Source organism: Bacillus rossius, chromosome 2, assembly GCF_032445375.1.
Source record: "Bacillus rossius redtenbacheri isolate Brsri chromosome 2, Brsri_v3, whole genome shotgun sequence".
NCBI lineage: Eukaryota > Metazoa > Arthropoda > Insecta > Phasmatodea > Bacillidae > Bacillus > Bacillus rossius.
Genome location: NC_086331.1, coordinates 102,470,997 through 102,488,269, shown reverse-complemented (window position 1 = coordinate 102,488,269; position 17,273 = coordinate 102,470,997). Strand labels below are relative to the sequence as shown.

Genomic DNA, 17,273 nt, shown 5'->3' with positions numbered 1-17,273 from the left:
CCCAAGCTTCGTGAATTCTAATGAATCTGTAGGGCATCTTACAGAAGTTGCAAAGAACATCATCTTCGTCATGCTAGCTTCCCTCAGAATATTATGAATATTTTTTTTTTCTTTGGTTTCGTTTTATTTTTCTTCTTAAAATATTGTTATTGTTCTCTTTTATTTTGTTTTCGTTTGTTTTCTTTGGTGTCAGTTTGCTTTTCTTAGTTTTCAAGAAGGCTATGTTTTTTCTTGATGTCAATCTTAGAGAAGCAGCAGTTCACCCTGACCTTTCCAGAGTTTTGGTGATTTTTTCTGGGGTCGGTAAAAGATCTCTTATTTATTCTGTGACATTATCAATAGCTACCACCTTGCTACATGATGCATTTTGTTCTATTGTTGTGATTGCTTATGTGTTGAGAGGGTAAATACCAGTCACTTCAAACTCACTCCATGCCCGATTGTAGCAGTTGAGTTCCAGGCTTTCTTGAGTATCACTCCAAAACATATTTTTGAAATTGCCCTGTTCGGATTACTGTGTTGCCACGATGTCACCTGTTGGTGATAATATGTCTTGAGTGGCGACATCAAGAGGCTGGAGTGCATGTGTTGTATGGGATGATAGGATTAGCACTTTAATATTGAGCTTCTCGCAAAAATCTGATGTTGTGACGAGTGTGAAGCATGTCGAACAATAATCAAAGTTATTTTGCCTGGTGTTCTGTGCTTATTGAAGTACTCCAACCATTTACCAAATGCTTCCTTATTCATCCACCCTGATTCTGTCATACAGAACTATGTTTCTGGCGCCATGTCATGACAATACTCGTTCTTCATTCCCTTATCCTTAAATATAACCAAGGGGGAATGCTTGTCCTAGTCCCGGTAACATGTGCAATTACAGTGAAATTTTCTCCACGCTCCACGTTTGTCACAGAAATCACATCGCGATCCTTTAAGAATCACTATATTGGGTGGTTTGTTGTTCATTGGTAAGGAAGTTTCATATTTATTATAAATACTTTCGGGCCTGCCTTCCAATTGATACTCTATTTTCAGCTGTTTTAACTGATCATAAAATTCGACAACCTTTTCACGCAACATGCCATTTATTCTCGTACGAGACAGACCTTTGGCTTTCCTTATTGACAAATCTGGGTGCCAATTCATAAACCCCTGAAACCAATCTGGACCAGCCATCCCATTTTGCACATTAACGTTGTGTTGGATTACATGAATGGTAACATAGTTAAAGGTGTACTTGCATATTGATTTTGGAGTAAAGCCAATACCTCTACATGACAAGTATATTAACCTTGCTGCCAATGCTTTCTCAACATCGAATGGCAGAACACATTTACGACCTACACTGGAAATAGGCGAATCTTCGGAAGCACATATTTTTTGAAGTGAAAAGAAAGGCACATCAAACACATTTGCAGCTTTTCTGACACAGTATTTTCCTTCTTTTGACAGCCTTTATTGCTTCATTCATGACAACAGCTGACCAGGAGCCGTGACATGTTTTCCTTACGTAGTTCCTTGGCATCTATAAGAACAAGACTATCTGCAGTGTTAAAGTTATTTTCGGCATGGTATGCCTGCATGATAGGAGTGAATAAAGGATCAATATCCTTTTTTTACATTTAATTTTTATTGTCACTCTTTGTTAGGCAAAATTAATTAAAATGATACAACCGCTATTACAATGTAACATATTTTACAGTTTATGAAAAATGTTTCTTGTTGTTCAAAATAATGTAAAAAAAATAATTTTGTTTCGGAAAATTCATAAGACTGACCTAATTTTTACTATAGTAGTAAAATGATTATTAAAATAACCAAAAAATATCCCTTTGGATAAAAATATCAAATAACTTTAAACCTTAACCTTATTTTAAAACCTTTAACTTACTATTATTAAAATACTATAACATTAAACTCGGGTTTGATATACTGCAATTGTTTGTTGAATATATAGTAATAATGTTGAGATAACTTGGTTTGAATCCCAGCCATAAAATATGATAAAGACTCTTTCATATTCCTTTTTCAGCCTTTTCTGGCAGAGTTATTACTAACATGAAACATTTTACAATTTTATTTAAACTTTAGTTTCACTGAATAATAGCTTTACACCACCTTAATTTAATTTTTACACAACAACATTTTCGCCAGGAGATTTCGTTTTTCTATATATTTTAACTTTGCGAGTACTATTGACGTTTTATGGTAAATATTGACACTAAATGAACCATTTCAGTAATATTTATATTTTTAAATGAATATTTCAAATTTATTATATCATTCAATAGAACCAAACACTGAAATGCTGTTAAACATACAACCAAATATTAACCAAAACCCGAAGAGTAGTATATAATAGTTCCTCCAAGGACAGGCTTCCTCAGGAGGTGCCGCAGGTGTCGACCGCCATCTTGGATTTTTACGTCATGGCGGCCATCTTGGATAACCTTGAACTTAAAAATTTGCCAAAAAGACCCTAAAATTGCCAAAATCTGCCCAAAATTCGCTAAAATCCGTCGAAACTTCCAGCTTTTAGGGGGAAAAAAATAATCAAAAATTTGTCTATTTCAAGGGAAAAAAATTCTGTTTGGAGTGAATGTTTCCCATTTTAGTTCTCAAAAATGTCCACAGCTTCAAAATTCCCCAAAGTGGCTTAAATGCCCCTGCGATTCGGGCCTGAAAGGATCGTATTAGACGACTAGACATCCTTGTGGCTACTGCAATATGTTGTTTGCATTTTCCCATGACACACGAAGACACAAGCTGAGTAAATGCATGAAGAATCCATCTCGTATGAATTTTCACTGCAATGATCCCATGTTTGGTTTACACGTATTGACAGTTTGCGATGGCATGCGGAAAAATGTAAAGGTGAAGTCCGTGTGCCTACTGATGAAGTGCCTGCAGATATTTCGACTCCTCGCTTTATATTGGAGACTCGTATGCGTACAAGCACAAAAAATTATGTTCAGCAACCGAATGTGATGAGGCCTGGACATGAATCTAAGCCTCAGACTGTGCTCGGTGCATTACAAGTAAATGATTACGGATTCCACTTGGCGAAATATGTTTTTCGTGAAACGTTGAAAGACTAATATTATATACATACGTTTAGGTAGTCGAAAGATATTTGTACTTTTCTTGACGATATCAGGTAGAACATTATCAATCAGCTTACTCATGAAGTAGCTAAATACGTACCTTTAAAATATAACTTGTGATTAGACTGTGTATATGGCAAACCATATCCGTTCGAGGACAAAGTGAAGAAGTGTACATTCAAGACAGTGAACACTCCCATTTGCAATTCCGACGATGTGAAGAAGTCTGTTAAACACAGTATCGAGAAACTCTGTCGGCAAGAAAAATACTATGTAGGCAAAGGATCTGGCTGGTCTCTGTCTTCAGTAAACCGATTGGAGCTAATAATTAGTCTGTTCAAGCCAATGCAGAACTAAATGTTTATAAGATTTGCTAACTTTAGCAAGTGTTCCTTTAGTAGAATATAAATTATGTAATAAATTGTATTTGTAAAAAATGTGTTTTCTTTCGAACCTGTCATTTTTATGTTAAATTGATGTGATATTTAATTAATTTTTTTTGCATTGTCCAAGGATCGAACCAAGTAGATGAATCATCAATTATATCAGTAAATTATTGAGATTTTTTTTAAATTTTAAAATTTTCCCGGAATTTCTGGGTTAATTATTACGAATTTTCAAGATGGCGGTCAATATGTTTTCATCGACTTACTACTGGCTGGTTGGCTAGGAAACTAAGCTGCTTTTAGGACTTTTCATTATACTTTATTGAATTAAAAGTATTTTAACATACAATTACCTTTTTGCATTGGTAAAGTATCGAACCGAGGACATACACTAGTCGAATAAATTAGTATATTAATTGCAGATTTTTTAAAATGAATTTTGGAATTTTACCCGAATTTATTGCTAAATAATTATGCATTTCCAAGATGGCATCCAAATTTCAAGATGGCGTGCGCCAAGTAATAAATTATAACTGCGATCAAGATGGCGGGTGTAACCATGTGCATCATATCTAGAATCGAAGATGGCGATTTTAGCGATATGTGCAACGGTGTTTATTTAATATATTTTTATTAAAACCTTATTAATTAATTTTTTATGCATTTGGAAGTTTTCTCGAATTTCTAACATAAAAATACGGATATTCAAGATGGCTGCAGTAACGATAATGGAAATGGTGACGTCATAATTCAAAATGGCAGTCATGGCATCCTAATGGAATAGGTCGTGACCTCGGCGGCTTAGAGTGGCTTGTCGTGGGGGTATTTAAGCCACTTCGGGAGATTTTGAGGCTGTTGACATTTTTGAGAACTAAAACGGTAAATTTTTTCCTTTAAAATAGAGAAAATTTTAGATTTGTTGATGGATTTTTTCCCCCTGAAAACTTGACATTTAGGCGGATCTTGGCGAATTTTGGGCAGATTTCGGGTCATTTTTGGGCAAATTTTGAAGGTCCAGGTCAAATTCAAGTCATCCAAGATGGCCGCAGTGAAGTCAAAATCCAATATGGCGGTCGGCACTTCCGGCACCTCCTGCGGAAGCCTGTCCTCGGAGGAACTATTACATACTACTCCGAAGATTGTTTTAGTGATCCAAGCTTTCCCACATTGTGCTGGACCCATTTTACCTCAACCGTAATGACCCGAGTTACCCAAAACACACGAGTTACCCCAAAACACATAAACTTAAAAAATAATAATTATGGTTCTGCCGAGCATAAGGAAAAAGATAATTGCAGGGTGAGATGATTTCATACATGTGAAAAAAATGTATGCCTAATTTAATATCAAAATACAAGCAAAAAAGCTTAAGTAACAAAAAAACCAACTAACAACCGCAAAATTTTTTCACCACTCGAGTGCGCACTTCGACACAACGCCAAGTTTTACAACAGTGGCAGCAGATACGGCATTCTACCTGCGGTACACAAGTACTAATACAGGTAGCAGCACTCTTCAGAAGTTGCGGGGCAATTTAGTACATTTTTATACCGCCAGGAAGTACCAAATTAACCGAAGACACGAATTACCCCATGACCCGAGTTTCCCCGCATTACCCTACTCTTGGTTGCACACTAGCACCTACCGTAGAACCATACTCGGTGTGGTTTACGCATGTCATAGGGTCAACATATGCTGTAAGCCTATATAACCAACAGTATTCGAGCCTTACAGCCTTCAGTAACCATACCTGTATTCTTATTGATTCTGTAATAAGGTCCATTACACGAACGAGGCGAGACTCTCTAAACCGAGGAACTTATATAGGAACAATAAAATCATATTGATCTACATGTATCTAAGCTACACACACTATTGTTGGTGAAGGCATCAAGCTTGCCAAATACCATCAGTAGTCTGTGAAGCTTGGAAACCCTTACTTTAATGCTACAAGCTAAATATTAAGTGAAATAGTATTTCATTTAATAAATATGAATAGCTGAATTTAAAATCTAAATTAATTTTAACACTGACCAAAGATCGAACCATTGACTGTAAGATATTAAACAATAAATATAAACAAGGGTGATTTTTTTATCATTTAAAATTTTCAAATGGCGGCCCCATTTGCCCGTTAATATGGCGGACTATACGATGCCTCACGATAAGGTGATTGATATTAGTGAGCTCTAGCTGACAACAGAATCCAACATGGCGGCATACAATATTGCTGTCACGATGTCACACTGATGGAAGTTACAATATTTTTGTGTAGCTGATGAGGGGGGTGATCTGGTGATAAATATTTGGGATGAATGTGTTTCGCAAATCTTTTATAAGTACATCCGCCGGGAATCAAATCCAGTACCTTTGAAGTCCGTGGAGTAGCCTAAGTTATTATATTTTTTTTATATTTTTTGTAATTTTTTATAATTTTTTATTAATATTTTACTAAATTGACTCGGCGAAACTTTTACTGGAGATTCCAGAGTTCTTGACGTTAGAAATACATATTTTTAAATTATTATATTAATTTATAATTTTTTCTACAATTTTGATTAAACAAATATATTTTACGTAAAAACCAAAAAAAAAAAAAGGTTAAAATTTTAGTCGATGAGTTGTATTCAAGTCCAAATATCGCATTTCAGGGTCAGGGATGAAAGTAAGGTTACCGGAATCCAAGATGGTGGATACCTGAATCCTCTTTTTGAACCACTCTCCCGCTCACTACATTGGAATATGTTATTATACACTACTGATGTACAATTTTAACTTGTCCATCGTTATACAAAAACCTGGCTAACGTATTAACATATCCGATAAATTTCCTGCTAAATTTTGAAGGAAATTTGTAACAGAGTGACCCTCGTATATCCAACATCGCACTAAAAAGGTTACAAACCTAAACGGAATGGCAATGCAAGCAATCCTTCTGTATTGTTGAATAAATATTTTGCAAAACGGAAAACAAATAACATTCTGAAAGGAATAAGCCTAGGCTAAGGTAAAAATGAAAACAAACGTGGACCTGAACAACATTCAGTTTCCATGCCAAGTGAAAACTCGTGAAGATCGCCTAAAATATACACACAAACTATTATCACCCTCGAAATGTCAGCTTGCCCTAAAATGACATGACAACATTAAACAAGCAGTTGCCAAGCCAATAAATTTGGAATAAAAACTGAACAAGTTACAGAAATAACGTATCAAAGCAATGTAAATATATCGCATGCATGTTCTACAACACAAGAAGTATATCAACACCGAATAATTTGTATTTAAAATGTAAACAAGAACGTCAATTGTAAGGATAAATAATTACAGGCGTGTCAAAACACAGCTTGCAAAACGTGCGAATAACAATCTGTGGACATGCAAACAAAGACTAAATAAGGACCTCGTGGAAATGACTAAACTTGACCATTTTCTTAAAATTGTACGAAAAACTCAAATATTCCACTCTTACTTACGAAGCAAATATTGCCACATTTAAGAATGCATTTTATGTGACAAAACCTTATAGCCAAATATATATGGAATGTTGGGGTTTTAAGTCAAACAGATATGCGCGTTTTTTTTTTTTTTTTTTTTTAATATTAGTGTCTCCAAGACTACATTTAGTTCCGAGCTCGGTAACTTAAAATCCAGACACAACTGACACAAAATAATGGGGGTGACAGCAGACAAAATAAAGAAACTAAAAAAGCCATATGGACATATTTCCTTAGCATCACTATTTTAGAAGATGGCAATCCTGTTCATGATAACGACAACGGTGTCTGCGAGCGACACTGTTCTTGGGCAAGACAACGTTCAAACAGGGCGCGACTGTTGTGCAAGCTAGTTTCCTTGCACACCAACATCAGGACCGCTGGTTGCCTGGAAGATGTCGCATACTGCTTAGTCACCAGTTCCGACTACAGTCCTGCCTCTGGGTGCGTGTAAGAGTGACCTGCTAAGCTAATCCTAGAGCGACATCTACATGATGCCTGTGAGACTGTTATAAGTGTTAGCCAGCCGGTGACTCCAAAATGCTATGCTTGCTTTGTCACACACGGCAGTCACTTGAAGCATCTGCTATGGTAAATGAACCATACTAAAAGTCAGTATTTTGGACTTAATGTTTTCGGACATGTGTTCATTGGGGTTTCATTCTCTTATTGTTCCTTATCGTGTCAATAATCACCGCACGAAGTTTTTCCACGTAATAATGAACAACCCATTCTAATAAAGTCAAATGAATCACGCAGGAGTTTGTGCTAGAACCACCTGCGTCCACCACACATGAAGTGGCGGTGCCTTGGCGAGTACAGTGATGCCGTGTAAAATCAGGCACGCAGCACCAAACCGTATTCTCAAAGGAGGGGTCGTAATCCCTCGTTGACAGTTATCGATAGAAACGGTAATGTATTCCGTGGCTGGGATGACCACATATGTTGGCGTTTCTGGGTGCAAACACCCGCAAAGTGGATACGAGGGAAAAAAGAGAACATAAATCACAAGGCGCTGAAGGAAAAAAGAGGGTTTGGGGTGAGAAGGGAGACAGCTGCTGTGAAACACGGTAATAACAAGACCGGATAAAGAAGCCTGCGAGACGAAGAGGGAGGAGACAAAGGGGAGGAGCAGCGTAAAGAGGTGGGGAGATAAACGGCAAAACAAAGCTATAAAAGCAGGGCAGAGGAATTAGGAGAGACGCAAAGTTGCTCGCGCCGTGGCCGAAGGGCTAAGGAAGAAAGAAGAGGGGAGAGGGAACGAAAGTGACAAGATTGCGGTGCGCTTGCGCGAGAGGGGAGCAATCCTGAACAAACTACTACCATCGTCGCGAAATGACATCCTCCTTTCCCTTACTCCCACCCAATTCCCACACAATCCACTCACATCACCACGATACGAGGTCACACACACTCAAATCCATGCCACTCATCGCTTGATCTTCTTCGCATCTACTGAGCGAAACATTGGGCTGAAATTTACTATGGCCTGGGTTCGAATCTCAGTTTAACATGACTTAATGTTTTCACAAATGGTTCCTTACCCAAAGTTATGGGCAGTTCGTTCCTAATTTTTTTTAATATGCTGTTTAATTTTTACATCTTTAATGACCTCCAAAACTTAATCGCGTCATTCATCATGTACTGAACTATGCGTAAAAAGTCAAACAAAACTTAATTACGTTGGAAAGGTAGATACGATTTCAAACCGGGATAAAATACACACCTGTCTACAGGTACCTCATCAACTATTAGAGGATTCGCCATCCTTCAGTTGAACCTCCACGGACGCTTTTCGCAGAGCACATGTAAATCGCGAAGTAGCTCAGAATAACACTCAACATATGAATAACCTTCAGCGAGTTTTTGAAAAGGCCGTTTGAGGTTGTCCTCGGAATTACTTTGGAAACTACGACCTCGCACCTTCCTCTTCAGTGTTGGGAACGGATGATTTTCTGGCTGCACCAAGCCATGGCTGTGGGGCATATCCCCTCATAAAGAGGCAATTTTGCGTGTTGGCGGCGAACGTTGTATCCGGCCAAGTCCGCGCCTAATGCGAGGTCAGGGAACTCGTATCGAACTGACGAATACAGTTCATCCATTGTCCGGGAGCAAACAGCTGGCCCATTCGCCCTACATTCTCCAAAATTTGCTGGGGGTGTAAATTTTCATGTGTTTGCAACACCGAAGAGAAATCTGTAACACAGCCTTTTTCAAAATAATGCTTCTTTCCATGACGTCATGAGAACAGTCTTTAAAAGCTTAAGCTTAGTAACATTTGTCTTTTTCGAAATACGTGGAAGTTTTAGAACAAATGCCTTCTGTCGGCGAATATTACATAGAGAAGCAACACAGAGCTTCCCCATTCAAACATAATTACTTTTCACACACACACACACACAAGTATTAATTATTACAAAATAGAGTAATATTTTCACCATTCCTTGCAACTACTATACATTAAATTTCGCCTGAATCTCTTCCAAGTTCGAAGCTATGGTACTTTTGAATAATTCAGAATTTAAATTTTATAAACCAAAAATCACAATGACTAAATACTACGAAAATCTTTGTCCTCGTTAGACGCTAGTTTTTAAATTAATGTCCTGTTTGTTATCAAGCAAGTACCTTTCGGGTTCGAATTTTGAATGAGTTAACACAAATGGAATGTATAACAATCGATAGACGTTTATGTATAACATTTGATAAACGTTAACGACACCACGCATATAATAATATCGTGTTTAGTTGTGAACAGTAATCAAACTATCTGCCTCTCCGCTTAACAGTCACTGTTACATATATTTTAATGTGATAATACAGACATACAAATACGCTGAAATGATATTTTTTAAGAAATTATGTCAATACAAATTTTTAACGCAATAATTCATCAAAGATGAAGAAATTATTGATTGGGACATGAATTCAAAACCATGTTCTTTGATAATATGGCCTCGAAATATAAATTTTAACCTAAATCTAATATATTACGGCTAGAGACGTTCTTAGTATGATTTTGGAAAGCGTGAGAATCAAAATCACCTGACTAAAATAAATATTTCCACACGTTTTTCAATATATATTAATCATTCAACAATAATTTACTTGAAAATTCACAAATAATACAATAAACCTACGCATGTGTGTGAAATTTCTATCACTTTCGCCAAATTTACCTCAATAAATTTTCAGGCAAAAAAATCTTCGTGGAAAGCTCGAGTGAAACTTAGAACACAGAAAGTCTTTAAAACTGCCATTTACTTTTAAGTTTTCCTTTTAGAAGAGCTGTAATAACTGACAAGAACTAAGTTGGGTTTTGTCTTGCCTTATATAGAAGTAATTATTTACTCTTAATATTATATAGTAAGTGTTTTTTTTTAATTAACCTGATTGCTTTAGTATAATACTAAAAACTATAATAAAATTTAAAATTCATATACATAAACAATAACAATACTTTTATTTCTTTTAACTCATTTAAATTCTACTAAAAAAGCTTACTGACAATACAGTCAAACTATGATGAGAAAGTATTTGTCACGAAAAAATGTATAATTAAATAGTTTGACACTTATGGCGATGATAACGTTCTATTAACTACATTAAAACATCCTAACTTTAAAAATACCCACAGGTCCATCATACATGATATATCGACAAAAGATGCTACCCAAGTGTCCAATACGGAGCTAAACGTAACTCCTACGATAAAATCGTTCTTGACAGTTGCGTCAGAGTCCCGAAAAAATCTCAAATCACCGCAATCACCGTTTCCTTTACTACTTTTTTCTCAAATCTGCGCCCTGATACCAGCTTTTAAGCACCGCAATAATGCGTTACTTCGCTATTAATTTCGCCGGCAACTGCCCTGCTTGCAGTATTTTTCTCCAGCTACTTTTTGCAAAGGTTAAATCTCTCTCCAGGAGTCTGATAAAACTGAAAGTCCCGAGTTTTAGTGTTCATTGGACAGGAAAAAAGTTCATATCGCGAACGAGAGAAAAGAATTTAATTAAGTGAAATTACTTTGCATGTAGTTTAATTATGTAGTTTGGGCGGTGGGCTGGGGGAACGGTGGGTCGGGGAGGCGCATCATCTGCCGGCAATAAGGACTCAACCCTGATAGCCCTTGAGGAGCGCGCCCTTTGCAGCGTGCAGCTTCAGCCTACTCCGACACCCTCGCCCTCACCCTAGCCTTCCTACTTCTCACCATGGCAACTGCCACGACCACCGCCCTTCAGCTCCGCCGCAGTGGTAACACACTGCACTACACTGCACTGCACTGCACTGCACTGCACTCCAGGGCAACTGGGTCGGCGTCCCGGGACATGTCGTCTCTAACGACCTCGCTCCTCTTCAAGAACAAACTGGCAACTGCACAGAGATACTTTCCGAGGCCCGCCCACCGGCACCGCAGGTACGAATGCGCGCGAGGAACTCAACAAACGCGTCCGTTTATTGACGTGACAACGTCTAGTAAATCGACGAACGCCGGCTGCACGCAAGAAAAAGGGTGACTCATTGTCCCGTTACGCACATTGTCCCGTTACGCTCATTGTACGCTTGCGCCGCATCTATCTCTCTTCCACTCGATTGGAACAACCATCGATTTGACTTTTTCGAGGCACATTAAACTTGAAACTACTTCCTATCATCGTCCTATCCTTAACAGAATAACAAAGATTGAAAGAAGTTAAATAGCAAACATGTATAAACGTTATAGTTAAAATAATCTGTTCGTTAAAGTAATAAACATATTTGAATTAATGAGTGCAAATAAAAGTAAATTTATCAATTAAATTGTAGATTTCATTTCACTCCTTCTTTGTATAAAAGTTAAAGTTAAAATAATCTGTTCGTTAAAGTAATAAACATATTTGAATTAATGAGTGCAAATAAAAGTAAATTTATCAATTAAATTGTAGATTTCATTTCACTCCTTTGTATGCATACAAAATAGTGATAATTCAATAAAAATGTTTCAAATTTATTAATAAAAGTATGCAATCATTTCATCAATGTTTTGTTATGATGTTGTCACGTTAAAATATCGTCCGTAAACCGACTTTGCAGACAACCATTTTTTTTATTTTTATCTAACTTAAAAGAGGCGATATTCAGCCTGATTCCGGGATATAGGCCAACATTTTTTTATGCACCAAAACCTTTTACTAACTCTCATGTACAATACATGATATTCCTAACATATTCTATATTATTCAAAAATGTTTTTGTGACATTTAGTTACCTTGCAGGCATATTATGTAAGGTTTACGCATTTCTGGCTTTCTTCTGGTTATATTTGTAAAGGAAAGTGTTTGTTTTAATGTTCATAACTGTTCGTAGTAAACTTTTCATCACATGTTCGCACAGAACTCCAAATAGCGGAAAAATTTTTTTTAGCTGTGCATTAATACAATAAACTTAAGGAAATAAAGAAAAATAAATATTTCCAAGATGAGTTTAATCGGAACTTCCGGAGTTTCGTGCCAAACATTTTTTTTTTTTTGCTGAGAAAGTATAGATGCGAATGGAATTTAAGGCTCGGCTTCCCCCGCCATTTTAGATGTTTTTGTTTGTTGCCTGTTCCATATCTTAATGAAAAATTAGTTTGAAAATTGCTACTATAGAAATACATAATGATGTATATGTATGTATGTGTAATGTATGTATAATGATACCCACCTGTGGTCACGCACTGTAAAAATTGTTTTGTACTTTTGGGAGGAAAATCTTTGGAAACTCAGTTGCCAACGATATCACTTGTAGAATTGCAAAGCAGAGCTTCGTACAATTTCCAATTTTACAAAGCTCTGCCTTGCAGTTTTATAAGTGATATCGTTGGCAACTGAGTTTCCAAGGCTTTTTCTTGTAAAAAGTACAAACATGTTTACAGTCCACGACGGTAATTACCAAACACTGTAATAACGTATTTCCGCTTGCCATTTTTTAAAATATCAGTTAACATGTAGAATATATCCGGCGCAGAAATGAACACCAAAAAGGAAATTAAATGGTTGGATTGTGGAACATCCGTTGGAATTGACATAAAACCAAAATATTAATGTGACGCAGTACTAATATATCATGGCGGGCGACGTCATACACGCCATCACAAGTCATTTTTTTTTAAATAAGCCTACTAACAAATGTTTAAATAAATTATAAGTTTATTTCGAAGTAGAATTATGGTCAATAAAATTAAGATTTCAGAACATCAAACTAATACAGTTACAGTGATAAAGAGCATTAATGTCGGGCACTTACCTTCAAGTAACACGTCATTATGAAAACACGTTGTTCTCTTTGTGTACGGGAATGTGAGTTAAATCTATCTGTCCACGGATACTTAGCGAATCTGAGGTTTTGTGTGCGAATACTATGTGAGAGATATCAGGTGCTATCGTTACTAAATCAAAGCTTCCTGTTTTGTAGACAAATTTTTACGGAAATGTACGCTCATATTAAAACATTAGCGTTTAGGTTCCATTTTTATTGAACCCACATTAATACAGAACCATAACAACTGAAAATACACTAAAGAATGGTAAAAAAGATATTCGCTCACGAGAGTTTTAATAACTCATGATGTCAATCAATCATTGGAAAACTCGAGGCTAATCGTAGTGTTAGCATATTGCTTTTGGATGGCAAAAAACATAACAAGACTCGAAACGCTTCGTCAGATCTCCGAGATCCACATGCAATGAAATCAATGATACATCATACTGAAACTGGTAACTTAGGAGGTTCAATCTCTGCTCCACTACGAACAATATGGAAATTCTGTTCAATAACAAAATTGACATGAATCACACAACTTATACGACGGTTCTGCAGATCATGGAACTTGTAGCTACACGAACGAGCAGCGACAGCCCAGGTACGCGGGAAGATAAAAAAAAGTTTCCCACTGCATGTGGGAGATCGGGGAAGGCGCCAGCAGTGCTGATAAAGTCTTAGGGCTCCGGACACAGCCAACTGTCTGGTTAGCTGAGTGAGGTACGGTGCTGGGGCGGTGACTATGCTGGGTTGGTAGCCCTAGCCGCTGGTCATTGCCGAAGCACTAATACCTTCCCGATCAAACAATAGGGAGTGATCACTAACAGTTCTGTTTAAATTATTCTCTGGAATGTAAAAAAAAATGAACTGGAAATTTCTCCCACACTACCCTGATAGGGCGCATATGTGGGAGGGGAACGTGAGAATGCCGGTCGTAGGTCGAAACAATCTGCTACACGAGTGCAAAATAGAGCGACATGCAATCATAAGCAACAGCGAAACAATGCGGTGCGCTTCCACGAGGCAAGTGGTTTGATGAAGCATTAGTCACAAAACTGGCATTCCAAGGAATAAAAATAAAGAAGAAGGAAACGAGCGAGGTGCATTCAAGAGGAACATGGCAGGGGGAACGAAGCCCTCTCAGGGCTTGCGGAGACAGTGCCTACCTTGCTCAAAAAGGAGGCAACGGCTTTTTGGGAGACCCGGGCCCAAGCCGTAGGCGGCGGGGCCAAAGCCGAAGCCGAGACCAACTCCCAGCGCGTCCGGACCACCACAGTGGCCCGCGCCGGCACCGCCAACTAAAAGAAAAGAAAGAACTTCCAGAGAGCCGAGCGAGGCTGCAGGGAAGAGAACACGGACCTCCAGGTTGTAGCTACGGCCATGAGTACAGGCGCTCTGAAGACTCGACTCGAGGCCCGAGCGGTCGCGCCGCTAAACACACAACACCAGATTGCGACAACAGGACACACTCGTCGGTAGCGTGCACATCATTCTCTGGACAACGAGCGCCAACCTACACTGGAAACAAAAGGTGGGACATCAAGAAAATAGTGACATTCAGCACGTGATACTGCATCTTGACTAAACGCGCCTGTTGCCAATAAAGTCAACGGGATGTAGGATTTTAATCCTCAATGCAAGTTAAAAACAAACGATTTGATCATTATTGACTATACAATATTTACTAAGAAGGTTCACATCATGCATCAGTATTCACGGACAAATATGCCTCTGGACAAGAAATTAATGCTGAGTTCCACAAAACCCGAGACGATCTGAATCAGAATAATAACTAGTAGTTTCTGCAACATAACAACTAATATAAAGAAACTTAAGAATACACATCCTAACCTGCAGAACTGAAACATGAAAAACAATAAAAGGATGAAAAAATATAGAAAGAATGTATAGAACTCCACAGAATCAACCACACAAAAACATTTTACATGTGAAAGTTATTATAACACACACAGGAAATTCAAACCAAGTTGAATAAGGCAACACCGCGATGATAAATGCTGCACCAAAAAGTTAAATATGGGGTATAAACTCTTATTCAGGCCTGCTCTTGACATAAAAACATGCAGAATCATAAAGGGCATGAATTGTCTCCTGAAGTATATATAATTCAATACTCATTCTCTAACTGCGTACAGAGTTCCCTAGAGTTTGTAGTTCCTTAGCGATGAAGTAATTGATTTACAACATGACCTCGTACCTGCCCTACTGGCGTTAGGTCCGGAGACTCCACAGCTTAAGGCGCTGTTCCAATAAGACATTGAGTTCAGCTTGTTGCAAAATAGCCCAGAGGCATTTCACAAACGGTATACAGTTTAAGGTAGAGTTTCATGTTGCACGGATATGCACAGAGACTACAGAAGACGTGACATCCAAGGCCACTTGGGCTACCAATAGGTGGTGCTCAATTTGAGGCATATCATGGGGTGGGCCGAGCTCGCTACTCTGGGGCAATTATTTTAACATAAGTAAGGAAACACGAACGGCATCACCGGCAAGAGCATCAATAGCGATGTCAACTATATGTGTAAGTTGGTGAGCTGGCGTGTAGTCGTGTAGTGCTGCGTGCAACCATGGGAATTAGTGTTGACTCTGAAACTGTGTTACGATGTTTAAAAAAATGGCCCTTCGATAGTTTCGTGAATATTCATTAAAAAAGATAAAAATGTAAATCACTGTTTTTGCTATGTTCAATAGCTTGAAATGTCTTGACGTCATCATGCGGAATAGTCAGCTTATATTCTATAGCGATTATTTCACTGATTTCCTGTAACAGCGTACTTTTCGAACACAAGCAAACGTGTCAGTCAGATTACTACCAAAATCGGCCCACACACACATCTACACACACATACGATACATCGTTGTCTCAAACGCAACGCTTCCTAAACGGAATCATACCACCAGTTGAAGATGCTGGCGGCGGCAGCCCACCGAAACGACTATGTTCGCGGCAGATCTGGAAAAGGATATTGTTTGCCACAAATTTCAGCGTCATTAGTTTGGCGATAAGAGTGTTGGGTATAGCAGAGGCGAAGAGGAAGTGAGGTGAGTATCAGAACAGGGCCGAGATGGGATTGGAAGGGCGGCGAGCTGAGATGAGGTGATATTTGACAACAGCTCCCCGTCGTTTATTTAGAAATAAGCCCGGCTTGGCAGCAGAGCGGTCCAACCACCACATCTTACCAATTTTTCGAGCACGAGGATAATACAAAACAATTCCCACCCCTCCAAAATACTTCTTTAGAAATTCGATACACAGGCCAAAAGAATTTCATCACGAATTTGTGAAAATAAATAAGTTGATGCATAATCTGTACCAACTATTTGCCCAAGTTAAAAAGTACCACGAAAAAACCCCCGTTTCAGCCATTTGGCTGATTTCAAAAATAAACCACGAGATTTTTTTTTTAACAGTACATTAGAAGCTCAGCGTTTTTCTTAAAACGCATTTTCTATTAAGGGTTTTCTGTGCTGAACAGACATAGAATTAATGCGTTTGTCATAAACTTCGTTTTATCTAAAGGCGCTTGCCATAAACTATGACCTACAGGCGTTTGTCTGAAACATCTCTATACCTACCGGGTTTTGCCCTAAAAATAATTTGCGTTAAAGTTGTTTCACCGTGTTAGCCTTCTAGGAATCAGATCACGCAAATATTATTGCAGATAAAAGTTTAATTACAATTTTAAAAGGCTGTGCACGTGTGATATTTCCTTAAAGTGTGTTTTGACAACCAGTGATAGTTTAAAAATTAAAATTTTCCTAGATGAAAACAACGAAACTGTGTTCTTTCCAAAATGTGTTTTGCCAAATAGAATTTTTTCTTACATAATTTTAAATCAATTTTACATACCAACAGTTTTACTTAAAATTATATAATTTATAAATATGAAATATTCTATACTTGTCTACAATGCACAATGCTGCATTTTTAAAAATGGAATTACGAAACATTGATTACCAACCTTAAAAACCATTTC

At 37.7% G+C, this 17,273-nt stretch overlaps 1 protein-coding gene across 5 annotated transcripts in view; it reads right to left on the bottom strand.

Moving 5' to 3' along the window:
• LOC134529529 (E3 ubiquitin-protein ligase Rnf220-like) overlaps nucleotides 1–17,273 on the bottom strand; it is a 435,620-nt gene that overhangs the window by 317,512 nt on the left and 100,835 nt on the right. For 4 of the 5 annotated variants that reach the window (XR_010074624.1, XR_010074623.1, XM_063363716.1 and 1 more), the window contains exon 4: nucleotides 14,439–14,570. The exons of the other annotated variant lie outside the window; for it this stretch is intronic. Coding sequence is in view for 2 of the 4 variants with exons in the window: in XM_063363716.1 (XP_063219786.1) it covers nucleotides 14,439–14,570 (132 nt within the window). In the remaining 2 variants the exon portion in view is untranslated. The remainder of the gene's footprint in view (nucleotides 1–14,438; nucleotides 14,571–17,273) is intronic. 5 annotated transcript variants of the gene reach the window in all.